The following is a 12,331-nucleotide window of genomic DNA, read 5'->3' as shown; positions in this document are numbered from 1 at the left end:
CGATTTTTCCGATTTTAAACTAGTCAACTTGAAAATGTAACTTGAAATTGAACACGATTCAAGTAACTTTTTCTTTATTAACCCTCTTGTTAAATAAATTTCTATTTCAAGTGCACCACACTTGAAGTTGTTAACATGATGTAATATGTTCAGAAATAATATAAGCAAAATGCTTTAAAAAAATCTCAAAAATCAAGGTAATTCAAATTCAAAACAACTAAAGGTATAACACCAGCAGACTATTATTAACTGTAAATGTTTTGTAAAAACAATGAACAGCAGCTTTCAGCCTGTCACCATGATGCAAACATGAAATTTCAGACATGTAGTAGTTCTTAAAAGGTTTTTATTAGATTATGCTGCTTTTCCATTGTTTTCACATAGGAAATAATGGACGCGTTTGACTGTTGTGCTCACGTCTCATGCATGAAACGGCATTCTAAAAATGTGGCGCTCAAGTTAAAAGAACTCCCATATTCCTGCATGTTTTTCCTATTCCACTGCCCACATCACATCTTTGTCAACACAAAAGCACATTCTGTGTGAATGGCACCTAATGATATATTCTACTTCTGGTCTTTCACAGAGCGCGTAACAGATGAGCGGTTAATCACAGGCATGCGGTAGGATCATTCTTTTCTCTTTACTCTTAACATTGGCATATTGTCAAAGTGTCTAGTTCTAACATTTGGTAACATTTCTATTCAAAATCGTGATTCCTCGATTTATAAAAAATAAAATCATGGCAAAACATTAAATTCGAATTAATCTATACAATCGGAAAAATCACCCAGCCCTACATGTGAGTGACCGGTTGCTGGAGGGGATGGATTATTGCCCAACCCTCACGCTGGTGCACACATTATCATAGAAGAGAAGTTGTTGTTTTTGAGTAAAGATTACAAGGGCACATGTATAAAAAAATAAATAATGTACAGTGGACAAAAACATAACAATTAAGACGTGTCTCTAAACATTATTTAATTTAAATGTCTTTAAAATTGGCTCTGGATTGCTATTCAACATCCGACCAAGTCTAGTACTTCCAATTCCAACTCCCTCTCCATCTCACCTCTCGTGTTGTGCCTAGTATGGTTCTATGGTCTTCCATATGGCATTACTCAGCTCTGTATGAGAGGCCCTGGCACAGCATCAAAGACCTGCTCTGATTGTAAACACCACCGTAGTATCCAGACCTGTGAAACCCACCTGCCAGTGCACCAGAAAGCACAGTAACGGCACACATACAGGTCTGGAATCAGTGGGCAAGAATTCCGAGACATTGTCTATAAGAAATTCTTATGATGCGCTCTAGCCTCAAGGGTCTCTTCCCCCCCAAAAAAAATTGGGTATTCCTCAGGAGAATCTATTTTGAATTTGAAAATAAAATGCAACTGTTAGGAAAACCTTCAATGACTCGCTTCATGACAGTTTGAAATGCGTTCTGGCTCTGGTTATAGTGCACAATAAATTACCTCTTGTGAATGCACTAAAAAGAAATTAAAATGAAAAAATATATATATATATATAACAAGAAAAAAGCTCACATAGGACCATATGTCAGCAGAAAAATGAAAATGAAAAACGAAGTTTTCATCAACCCAGACATAAAATCAAGATCTGCCCGCAGACAACATTTCTGATGCTGAATGAGACACCAACTCTGCGTCTGGCTCTAACAGTCACATCACTCACCCTGCAGACAGACATCTGGTTGGTTGTCAGGGTCCCTGTCTTGTCTGAGCAGATAACGGAGGTGCATCCCAGCGTCTCCACTGAGGGCAGAGAACGGACAATGGCATTTTTCTTGGCCATGCGACGGGTGCCCAACGCCAGGCAGGTGGTGATGACAGCTGGCAGACCCTCCGGGATGGCTGCAACTGCCAAGGCCACGGCTATCTTGAAATAGTAGATCGCACCTCGAATCCACGAACCGCCGTGGACCGGGTCGGCAAAATGGCCGATGTTAATGACCCAGACGGCGATGCAGATGAGGGTGATGACCTTTGAGAGCTGTTGGCCAAACTCATCCAGCTTCTGCTGCAGCGGGGTCTTCTCCTGCTCGGTTGACGCCATCTGGTTACGGATCTTACCGATTTCGGTGGAAATGCCGGTGGAGATGACAACACCGATGGCCCGACCCGCAGCAATGTTTGTGCCCTTTTGGAAAACATGAGAACAGATAGATATATATATATATATATATATATATATATATATATATATATATATATATATATATATATATATAGTGGGTACATACAGTGGGTATAGAAAATAATCACCCCCCTTTAAAACAATATAATTTTGTTGCTTTGGAGCCTGAAATGAAGACGAACACAGTTTTTGTTTTATCCAGCTGTATTAACTCATCTTATAACATCCAAGTGAAAGATGTAACACCAACATGTCAGAAAAATAAAATAAAATAAAAAATTCACTGAGTTGGAAAAAGGATCACTCTCTTTTGTCAGTATTTTGTTGAACCACCTTTTGAACCACTTTTAATTACAGCCTGTAGTCTGTTGGGATATGTCTCTGTCTCTACTAACTTTGCACATCTAGACTTTGCAATATTTCCCCACTCTTCTAGCAGAAGAACTGCTCAAGTTCAGTTAAATTTGATGGTGACCATTCGTGGACTGCAGTCTTCAAGTCATTTCACAGATTTTCAATGGGGTTTAAGTCTGGACTCTGACTAGGCCATGCAAGGACATTCATCTTTTTCTCCTTCAACCACTGTGTGCTCAGTTTTGCTGTGTGCTTTGGGTCATTGTCATGTTGGAAGGTAAATCTTCTTCCCACTGACAACCTTCTGGCAGAGGGCAGCAGAGTTTCCTCAAGAATTTGATGGGGTTTTGCCTCATCCATTTTTCCTTCTATCCTGACAAGTGCTCCAGTCCCTGCTGCAGAGAAACACCCCCATAACAGGTTATTACCACCTCCATGCTTTACGGTAGGGATGCTGTTATTTGGATGGTGAGCTGTATTGGATTTTCTGCCAGACATATTGTTTGGTGTTGATGCCAAATAATTCTATTTTAGTCTCATCTGCCTCAGAATAAGGTGCGTTTTGGCAAAACTCAGTCGTGACTGATCCCCGAGATCTTTTGACAGCTTTGTAGTTGATTGTTTGCTTCAGTTGCACTACAAAGGACTGAAGTGCTCCAGGAAAGCTCTTTTCATGCTGAGCTAATAAAAATGACACAGCTGATTGAAAGTGAAATGGCTATGTGTACTATTGAGAAGGTGAAAAGCTACACCATTTTTTTTATGGGGGGGGGGGGGGGGGGGATGATTTGTTTTTTTTCCAACTCCGTGATTGTTTTTTTTAATTATTTATTTATTTTTTTCTGACATGGTTTTATATCTTTTACTTAGATGTTATAAGTTGCACTGAGTAAATATAGCTGAACAAAAACTGTATCCATCTTCATTTCAGGCTGCAAAGCAACAAAATGTGACTATTTTAAAGGGGGATGATTCTTTTCTACTGTATACTCAAATGGAACAAATCCACTAAAAGACCTTTCAATTCTAAATTTACACTTTTGCAGACTTGGAAACAGCAGCATTAGAAGTTCCTCAGTCCCATTTAATTTGCTAAAACGTAGCTTGGAAAAATCATTGACTTGTGTGGAGTTGGCTATAATGTCATTAGGGAGATTTTCTCCTAATAGGAAACTACATCTTTCATTACCACGATGTGTTGGAAAATGCATAAAGCAGGGCTATAAAAGCATATAGGCCATATACAGTTTATTTTACATGCCTTAAAGATGAAAACGGGCAGACTGCATTAACTCGACGTTATACTATCCTCACTAGGCCAATAACGTCACCTGGGGTATTCCCTGTCCCCAGATGATGTTAACGCAACCTAAGTGGATTGAGAGCGGACAAAATGCATGCCTATTTAGAACATCTGAATGACTGCAAATGAACGCAGACAGGAAGAGCATGTTTAGACTGAACAGAATACTAAAGTCTTATTATATCCTACAACAGTGGTTCTCAAATCTCTCAATGAAGTACCCCCAGCACTGCACATTTTGTACACACCCCAATATCTAAAAAAACCATTTTAAGTCTTGTAGTCTCCACTAATGAGCTGATGAGTTGAATCAGATGTGATAGATGAGGGAGACATACAAAATGTGCAGGGAAGGGGGTACTCCAGGACAGGTTTGTGAACCACTGTCCTACAGTATAACGACATTCTGCAAACCAGAGAGACAAAGAAAAAAGCAAGAAAAACTCAAAAGACACAAAGAAAGGAAATAATAATTATGAAATACATGACAAGACTAAAAAAATGCTACGAGGTACGCAAGCAGAAAACATTCATGGAGTTATATTTATATGCAAATAAACTGCTTATTATATGCACATGAGAAAGTTCCCCTCTTAAAACAGGAAGTGAAGTGCTTACAGAAAACAGCATGTTCTTTTTGTCTTGATTGACAGCTCGTGGATCTGGCACGGGATCAGTGTGTTTGATAACAGACACAGACTCGCCTAAAGAACACATTGGTAGTTTTAAATCAAGTCATACTGAGAAGTGAGCAGTGAAATGTTAAGCTGTTCATCTCTGAAGTCCACAGTACCTGTGAGAATGGACTGGTCCACTCGTAGGGTGGTAGATTTGATTGAAGTGATCCTGATATCTGCTGGCACCTTGTCTCCAACTAGAAAACAAAATGGGTTTAGAGGAACTTAATCAAAAAAAACAGGCAAAGACACTCTTACATTACAGATGAATGTGACAAGTCGAAAAAAAGTGTACGACATGCCTGAGGGATCATAACTGCAATCATAAACATGAAATAAGACACAGCCATCATTTAAGGCTATTCTTGACCTCTTGTTTTTCAGGTAAACATGTAATTACAACAGATCGAAGCCAAACTACTAGGACACAAAGCCTGAAGCAAAGCAAAAAAGAGACTGAAACAAGTAAAATAAATATTGAGACTACCTCAAAGACTAATTGCAGGACACACTGGAACACTGCTCGATAGCCAGTTGATGAGAGAACACGGAGTGATCAATATTTGGTTCATGAACAATGTTTACAAGAAAAAAAAAGTGTTTCTAATACAAAAGAAAGAAAAAAGAGGTGGGAAAAGCCCAGCCAGTAAGATGAGACAGAATCAGTCAATATGTGTAGTTTTCAGCTGGGTTTTGTGAGATTTTTGCAATCATTTAGGCTTTGAGCAGTAAATATTGTGTAGTAGCTTGACTTAATGAACCTTTGCTCTGTCCTACCTGAGACATCAAGACAAAGCTTCATATACACTCATCACACAAGCAGCGGGGATCTGCTTGTGCATTCACAGCACAAACAATGGATGATACAGCAAATCACAAGTTGAGCATATTGAATACGAGAAAAAAACTGTATTAAACAAACATCTTGCCAATCTATTGTGAGCTATGGCATATGTACAACTACATCTACTTGGAATCTAAACACATACATTTTCACAGAAAGCTCAAATTTCCTTTGAATTCATGCCCATCATTCTACATACTAGTACAATTCTGTTCAAATGTTTGGGGTCTCTAATAATTTTCAGTGCTTTTGAAAGAAGTATGCACAACAAGACTGCATTTACTAAACCAAAAAAAAAAAAAAAACAAAAAAACTTTAAATTATAAATACAACAAAAAAACTTTCAGCAATATTCAGTGAGCTTGCAAATTCTCATCCCCATGTGCAGTAAGTGTTAGTGAGCTTGCAAATTCTCATCCCCATGTTATATAGCTCCTGGACAAAGAGGCTGAAGGGCACTTAACGGGCATTTTACAGCAATTAGAGACCCTTAGTGTTGTAATTATACTCCATTTAAACCCTTAGGCTGAGCTGGAGGTGCCTAGGGGCAGCAAGGTATGCAAGAGAGCAGCCACACTTCCCATTAGTCTCTTAAACACTGTTAGACAGATAGTGGATGAGCAGTCCGGACGGTCTTAGAAAAAAAATCATGCTTAAGTGAAACTCTGACGAATGTTGTATGTTAGCGTTTTCACAGGACAAAAAAAAAAGGGGGGGGGGGTATTGTTAGTCAGTCTTTTTGTTTCTTTCTTTCTCTATTCTTTCCGATTCAACCCTCAGGACACAATTTCTCAGCCGTGCAGTCTCTATTCCTCCTACGTCGCAGGAATGGCTCACATCAGCCTTGGGGTCTCTGACGATGAAGACAACACCCGCATCAGGGGCTGCTCTGCGTGGGAGTGGGGATAGAGAGGGCACGGTGGGCAGGAACCTGTTTATGCTCCCAGAACGATGGACCTTTCTCTTCTCTTTCTTGGATTTTATCCCTCTCTCTCTCCCCCCTCGGCGATTTCTCCCACCCACTCGGTCACACTGCCAATGGGTACTGAACCCATCTAAATGCTAATGCGAACCACTTTTCGCCATACCAAGCAAGAACAATGCAAAGTGAGCTAAATATACACTGACATTATGACAGTAGATGGTAAGCATCTGATAGCAGGAAACAGCCCTCCATGGACATAGAGCATAAACTTGATTAGAAGGGGTGACGCATGCTTACTTGTAAATGTGGAATGGTGTAATAACAGAGGCTGGCGAGTTCAAGATGTTTACATATGCTGATCAAAACGATCTAAGAGCCTGTGGGAATGACTAAAAGATGATTGGACTAAAGTGAATTTATTTTCAAAAAACAAAGTCAATGCTTCACTGTTACTCATCTTTCCAAGGCTTTCCATGTCTCCAGGCTTTCCGTAAACCCCCTTCTAGTTCCTTGGATATTCTAATGGAGTGAAAATGTTATTTTTGAGCCTCCACAACAGCCGAGGGAAAGTTCCACTTCGGACACTGTGATCACCACAACCATAATGTTGGCCTATTGCTAACACAATGCTGGACTGACTGGAAATTGAAAAGTGTTAATAATCTATAAATATCTTTAGTACTCATGCACGCATGCATGCATGCATGCAAAAAAAAAAAAAAATTATAATAAAAAAAATTATAATAATTACAAATTTTAGTTTTTTTGGCTGAACACTGTTTTCCAACCTCCAATTCTCTTGGTGGTAGTCTGCGCCAAAAGTTTTGATGGAATTGCCAGTTACGAATTCTGGGTACAGGCAAGACTTTGCAGCAAGGAGAGGGGAACAGGTGTTGTGGGTCATATTTTTGGTTGGCATTTGTTTTTAATGATTTTTTTTGTAGTAATCAATTTTTTGAAGTGCTTTTTTCCGATGTGTAATTTTCATTGAACCTCTAGAGAAACTGAAAGGTTTTTTTTTAGATTGGGGTTATTGTGTGTTTGCTTACACGTTTGATAGTGCTTAGCAACACGATTATGTAATCGGTATAGACGGGTTAGACAGAAATTGAGAAATATTTCAGCAGATGCAGCTGACAACACCTCTGTCCTGCCAGCGCTTCCCACTTACTGAACAGGACTTGTTAAATGCTACGACTATAACCCATGAACTCAGCACAAGCAGCTCAGCATGTGTGTGAATGTGTCTACACTTCGTTAGTGGATTCGTGGCTATAAACCAGCGGATGGATCTTGAACCTAAGTGGCATCTCTCTTTCCCCCACTACCAATGATAACAAAGTACAGAAGACACATGGCATGCCAGCCGTTTCCACACTCACAGACTTCTGGTGTGGAAACACCTCTCCTCTTCTCCCCCTGGACTAATTCACCTTGTCTAGTTTTTGTTCAGCTTGCAGGCTAGGAAGTGCTCAAGGCCTCAGCAAGAGGAAAATGCCAAAAATCTCACTCGCAATCCAAAAACATCTTTCAAACTGGCCATGGTGTTTAACTACATAGCAACAAAAATGAAAAGAGATTGTTCAAAATGCTCTAGGATCAGGGTTTGTCAGCATTTTTGATGTCATGATCCCTTGGTTCAATAAACCCATTTGCAAATGACCACCTTTCTAAAATTTAAGGTAGTTAAATATATATTTTTTTGTGTGTAAATATACATTTAAACTGTAAAAACAAAAATGGTGTAAAATAAATATTTAGTTTTTAAGTTGGCATTAAGTTAACATCTGATTAATTTTCCTATTTAAAAAATAATAAATAAAAATAAATCGTATTTCTTTTATGAAAATCTGATTTGTTTTGCTTTCCAGGCACAAACCACAATGCACACTTTTTGTTGGGTGCATTATTTTTATTTCAGTTGCATTTTGTTAGTTACCTCCCCCAGTTATTCTATCTCTCATTGGTCCAGAATCCCAATCAACACAGCTGTACTTTAACATAGCTGTACATAACTTCAAATATGGACTGACTGGGTGTAATTTTGTTGAATTGTGGCACAATTTTTGCTTTCAGGAAAGACAGAAACTTGATGCTGGAAACATCTGGACTGACAGTGATGTCTGCTAGTTACTTTACATGTCTGTCAGTTTGACCTTGACATGGGAGGGACTCTGGGGCTGGTTACCATGGTGACATGGCCCATAGGTGGCAGGGGGTGATGTCTGACAGCGGGAGTGTATGTACGTGCGCAGAGAGGAGAATCTGGCCGCTGGAATGCAGGCTTGTCAAGGCATAAGACCAAACAGTGCACCTGAACAAAGAGACGCTTGTTACCACCGTGCTAAGACAGGTAATGTAACCCACATCTCATCCCCATCTCTTTAAAGCTGGGGTAAGTGATTTTTCAAAAATGCTTTAGAAAACTGATTCGAGCCGAGTAGTTAAACAAACTTGTAGCTAATCAGCAGTAAGGGGCGTGTCTACTCATGATGTGGAGGAGAGAGCATTCAGTGCACAGGACGGACATCAGCCGAGCCGAGCAACAGAAAGGTAGAGATGGGGATTTGTTGTTTCGTGCCGCGCCGCATCCAGTGTAGACCATAGCTAATGTATATTTATATCCATGATGTAGACAGCATCACAGATTTTAATGAGTTCTATAGTATTTTGCCGCGCCCTCACGGCCGGTGTAGACACGGTGTAACAATGGCTTTGCTTCACAGAACTATTTGTTGCCTGGGTTGCGTACGTATGTGTGGAACCAATAAAAAAAAATAGGCGAGACACCCTTATAGTATAGGAGAGTTTTTTTTTTTTGATTTAAAACAAAAACAAACACTAACAAAAATAAATCACCCACCACACCTTTAATCCCATATGTCTCTCTTTCTCTCTGCATCTTGCTGCATTTACCGCTCCCTCCTACTCATCTGTCTTTCCCGCTTTCGCACTCTCGCACTGCTCTCCCTTCTCTACCTCCCTCACACATTCTGTATCTCTCCATACGCACGTTCCCTCCCACTGCCCCTGCACCAGTCTCATCTTTGACTCTCTCACTTTCACTCCCATTCACAGCGATGTGGCCGCATCCATGTTTCTGAATGAATGCAAATGCTCTCGAACATGAATCAGGAAATCTTTTGGTGTTACACAGGGATTATTAGTCCGATCCTTCTTTTGTTTTCACTGTAGTGAAAAGCAGATCCCTGCTGTCGTCTCCTTTCCCCTCATATCTTCTACTCCACACTTGGCTGACGCAGACTGGAGATCATTAGCAAGCAGGAATAAAAAAAAACAAACAAAAATTAATCCGAAACCAACACAATCATATTTATACGTGTGATCCACATACACAGACAATCCACAACACAAAAAAAAAAGACAAAATTTCTATATCAATATCATTGGCTACATATGCACTGGCAGGATCTCCAACAGAGAGTGGGCATGTTTTATGTGTGAGGGAGGCATTGGCAAACCTGGAGAACAGTGGGACTGACAGTGTGGAAAAAAGCTACATGTTTCAAAAAGAGGTAAGAGAGAAAGAGAAAGAGTACTATTGTCACTTTTCACCCTTGTACAATGAACAGAATACACACACACACACACACACACACACACTGATTTTTCCTGCATGTCTCAGCTTGGCACCCTCATACTCACAGGAAAGCCACTTACGTAAGACAGACTGGGATATTCCTGCTCTGCTTTCAAGTTTTTGGCAAGGAGCCCATGCACACACAGAGAGAGAGAAACCCTGAAGGGCTCCCGTTCAAGTGAAATGCACACAAACGCACACTCTGGGCAGCCACACATAGGCCAATGGGAAGACAAGGGAAAACGACAGCCTGTGTTTGTGTGTTTTGGGTACAGCGAGAGGTGGTGATGACTGGAATAAGGAAAAAAAGGCCCGGGCCACCTCTACTGTGTATTATGTCAGACCACATTGGTAAATGTTCAGCAGAACCCTCTAAATGTCCACAGGACTCAAGCTGGAGGCTGTGGAGTATCCTTATTGTTCCACAAACATCATCTCTCTGCAGATTTGAGTACCTCTCTTTACTCAAGGGAAGAGACTGAGAGTAGATGAGGTTTTCAGGCATGTGATCAGCAAGAGACAAAAAAGAAGGAAAATCTGACCACGCCCCAAGCCACACCCACAAGCCACGCCCTCAGGACTCATTATTAAAAATATATATTTTAGCACATTAAAAGATATATCTTATATTGTAAAAATACATACTGTCCTGTAAAAAATAAAAAGCAGCATTTAATAATTATGACAACAATATAATAATATATTATAATAAAGTACTATAATATATTATAGTAAAGTATATAGAATTATTATTAATATTAAAGTACCTGCCAAAAATTTGAAAATATCACAATTATTAATGATTTTGAAATAACTATCTTCTGCTCATCAAGGCTGAATTGATTTGATCAAAGTAAAGTAAAAAAATATATTACTTTATTGATTAAAGTTTAAAAAATAAATAAATATATATATATATATATAGTGAAATATTATTACAAATACAAAATAAGAATTTTAAAACATAATAAAATATAAAATTATACCTTATACCCAAAATAGAATTTTCAACATTCATCACGATTACTCCAGTTTTCAGTGTCACATGATCGTTTATTTTTTGATAAGTATAAAGTTTAATGAACAGCATTTATTTGCATTTATCTGAGATATTAATTAAATTTGTTAATGCATTTATTAAATAGAAATAATTTTAAATGTCTTCACTCACTTTTTTGGTCAGAATGCAATCAAATTTATATTTCTCTTTTTTTAACAATCTTACAATGTTTGAGTGGTATCATGTGTTTTCACAAAAATATGAAAGCAGCAAAAACTGCTTCTTTTTGTAAACAACAACAGATTTACATTGAGAAGCAAATCAGCATATAAGAATGATAACTGAAGGATTATGTGACACTGAAACTTCTTTTTGTAAACAACAACAGATTTACATATGTTTCTAATTATGAATGTTGCGTTCCCAAATGCAAATTAAAGGGGCTCAAACCAAGCGCAGCACTAACAGTGAATCACAACTAAAAACAATACTGTAACAGCAGACATGTAGCGCGTCACACTACAGCCTATTATATAATTACAGCACAACCGTTGTGAATTTTATGACAGCACTAGCAATCTCAAATTCTCTCCGCCATTCATAAAAAGTCACCGGGTCGAGTTGTAACACGTTTCAGCGCTGCTTCTGCTCGCGTTTGGTGCTTTGAATGACTTGAATGCTTTAACTGTCCTGCAGATGACGCCGCAAGCTCGTGCAGCGCTCTCAGGACCATTCAGTCCGTGATGTTCCCTTTCGCAGTTTATTTAGTTAATAGCTTAAGGCCATTTGCACAATTTCAATCATCGTGCCCCCCCCCCCCCCCCCCCCCCCCCCAAAAAATAAAAAACACGGATCTACGCGAATCACATGGGTTGTCCCTCAGAGGTTGGAAAATACGGAAATCTGTATTTATACGGAAAAATCACATCTCTGGGTTTTATCAAATGGACAGAGAGATAGTAGAAAAAATTATGAGAGGGAATTGGAAAGAGTAGAAACAGGTACAAGCTTACCAGAAACCTCCACAATATCTCCAGGCACAATGTCTCGAGCTTTGATCCTCTGGACGGCCGTGCGGTTCATGCGGTAGACTTTGCCCATCTCTGGCTCGTATTCTTTCAGAGCCTCGATGGCATTCTCTGCATTTCGCTCCTGAGACCATATAAAACCACACAAAAGCATCAGCAAAGACACACATGCATCGCATCGGTAACAAACCATATTTCATTTTGTTTCATTTGTGCCATTGGTCTGATTAGGCTAAAACAACCGTAGCCTACTCTTACAGGTTTCAAAAGAAGCTCTCTTGCTGTACATTTAAATGTTCTGTTATGAGCATGAAAATAACAGAAAGACAAAAAATGGTAATTAAAAATACAATAATTTATAATATAAAAATTAATATTAGAGCATACAAATAATGAATTAAAATATAATATTATAATTTATTATATTAAAATTTATATTAAA

The 12,331-nt window shown here is 39.0% G+C and overlaps 1 protein-coding gene across 1 annotated transcript in view; it reads right to left on the bottom strand.

Annotated features, from left to right (window-relative positions):
- The window catches only part of LOC122144869 (sarcoplasmic/endoplasmic reticulum calcium ATPase 1-like), a 50,295-nt gene that overhangs the window by 10,119 nt on the left and 27,845 nt on the right, over nucleotides 1–12,331 (bottom strand). Inside the window, exons 5-8 of the mRNA XM_042756087.1 lie at nucleotides 11,875–12,013; nucleotides 4,608–4,688; nucleotides 4,433–4,518; nucleotides 1,696–2,160 (exon numbers count right to left, since the gene is read on the bottom strand). Of these exons, the coding sequence (XP_042612021.1) occupies nucleotides 1,696–2,160; nucleotides 4,433–4,518; nucleotides 4,608–4,688; nucleotides 11,875–12,013 (771 nt within the window). The remainder of the gene's footprint in view (nucleotides 1–1,695; nucleotides 2,161–4,432; nucleotides 4,519–4,607; nucleotides 4,689–11,874; nucleotides 12,014–12,331) is intronic.

This window comes from Cyprinus carpio, chromosome A5 (assembly GCF_018340385.1).
Source record: "Cyprinus carpio isolate SPL01 chromosome A5, ASM1834038v1, whole genome shotgun sequence".
NCBI lineage: Eukaryota > Metazoa > Chordata > Actinopteri > Cypriniformes > Cyprinidae > Cyprinus > Cyprinus carpio.
This window is presented reverse-complemented; position numbering and strand designations above follow the sequence as displayed.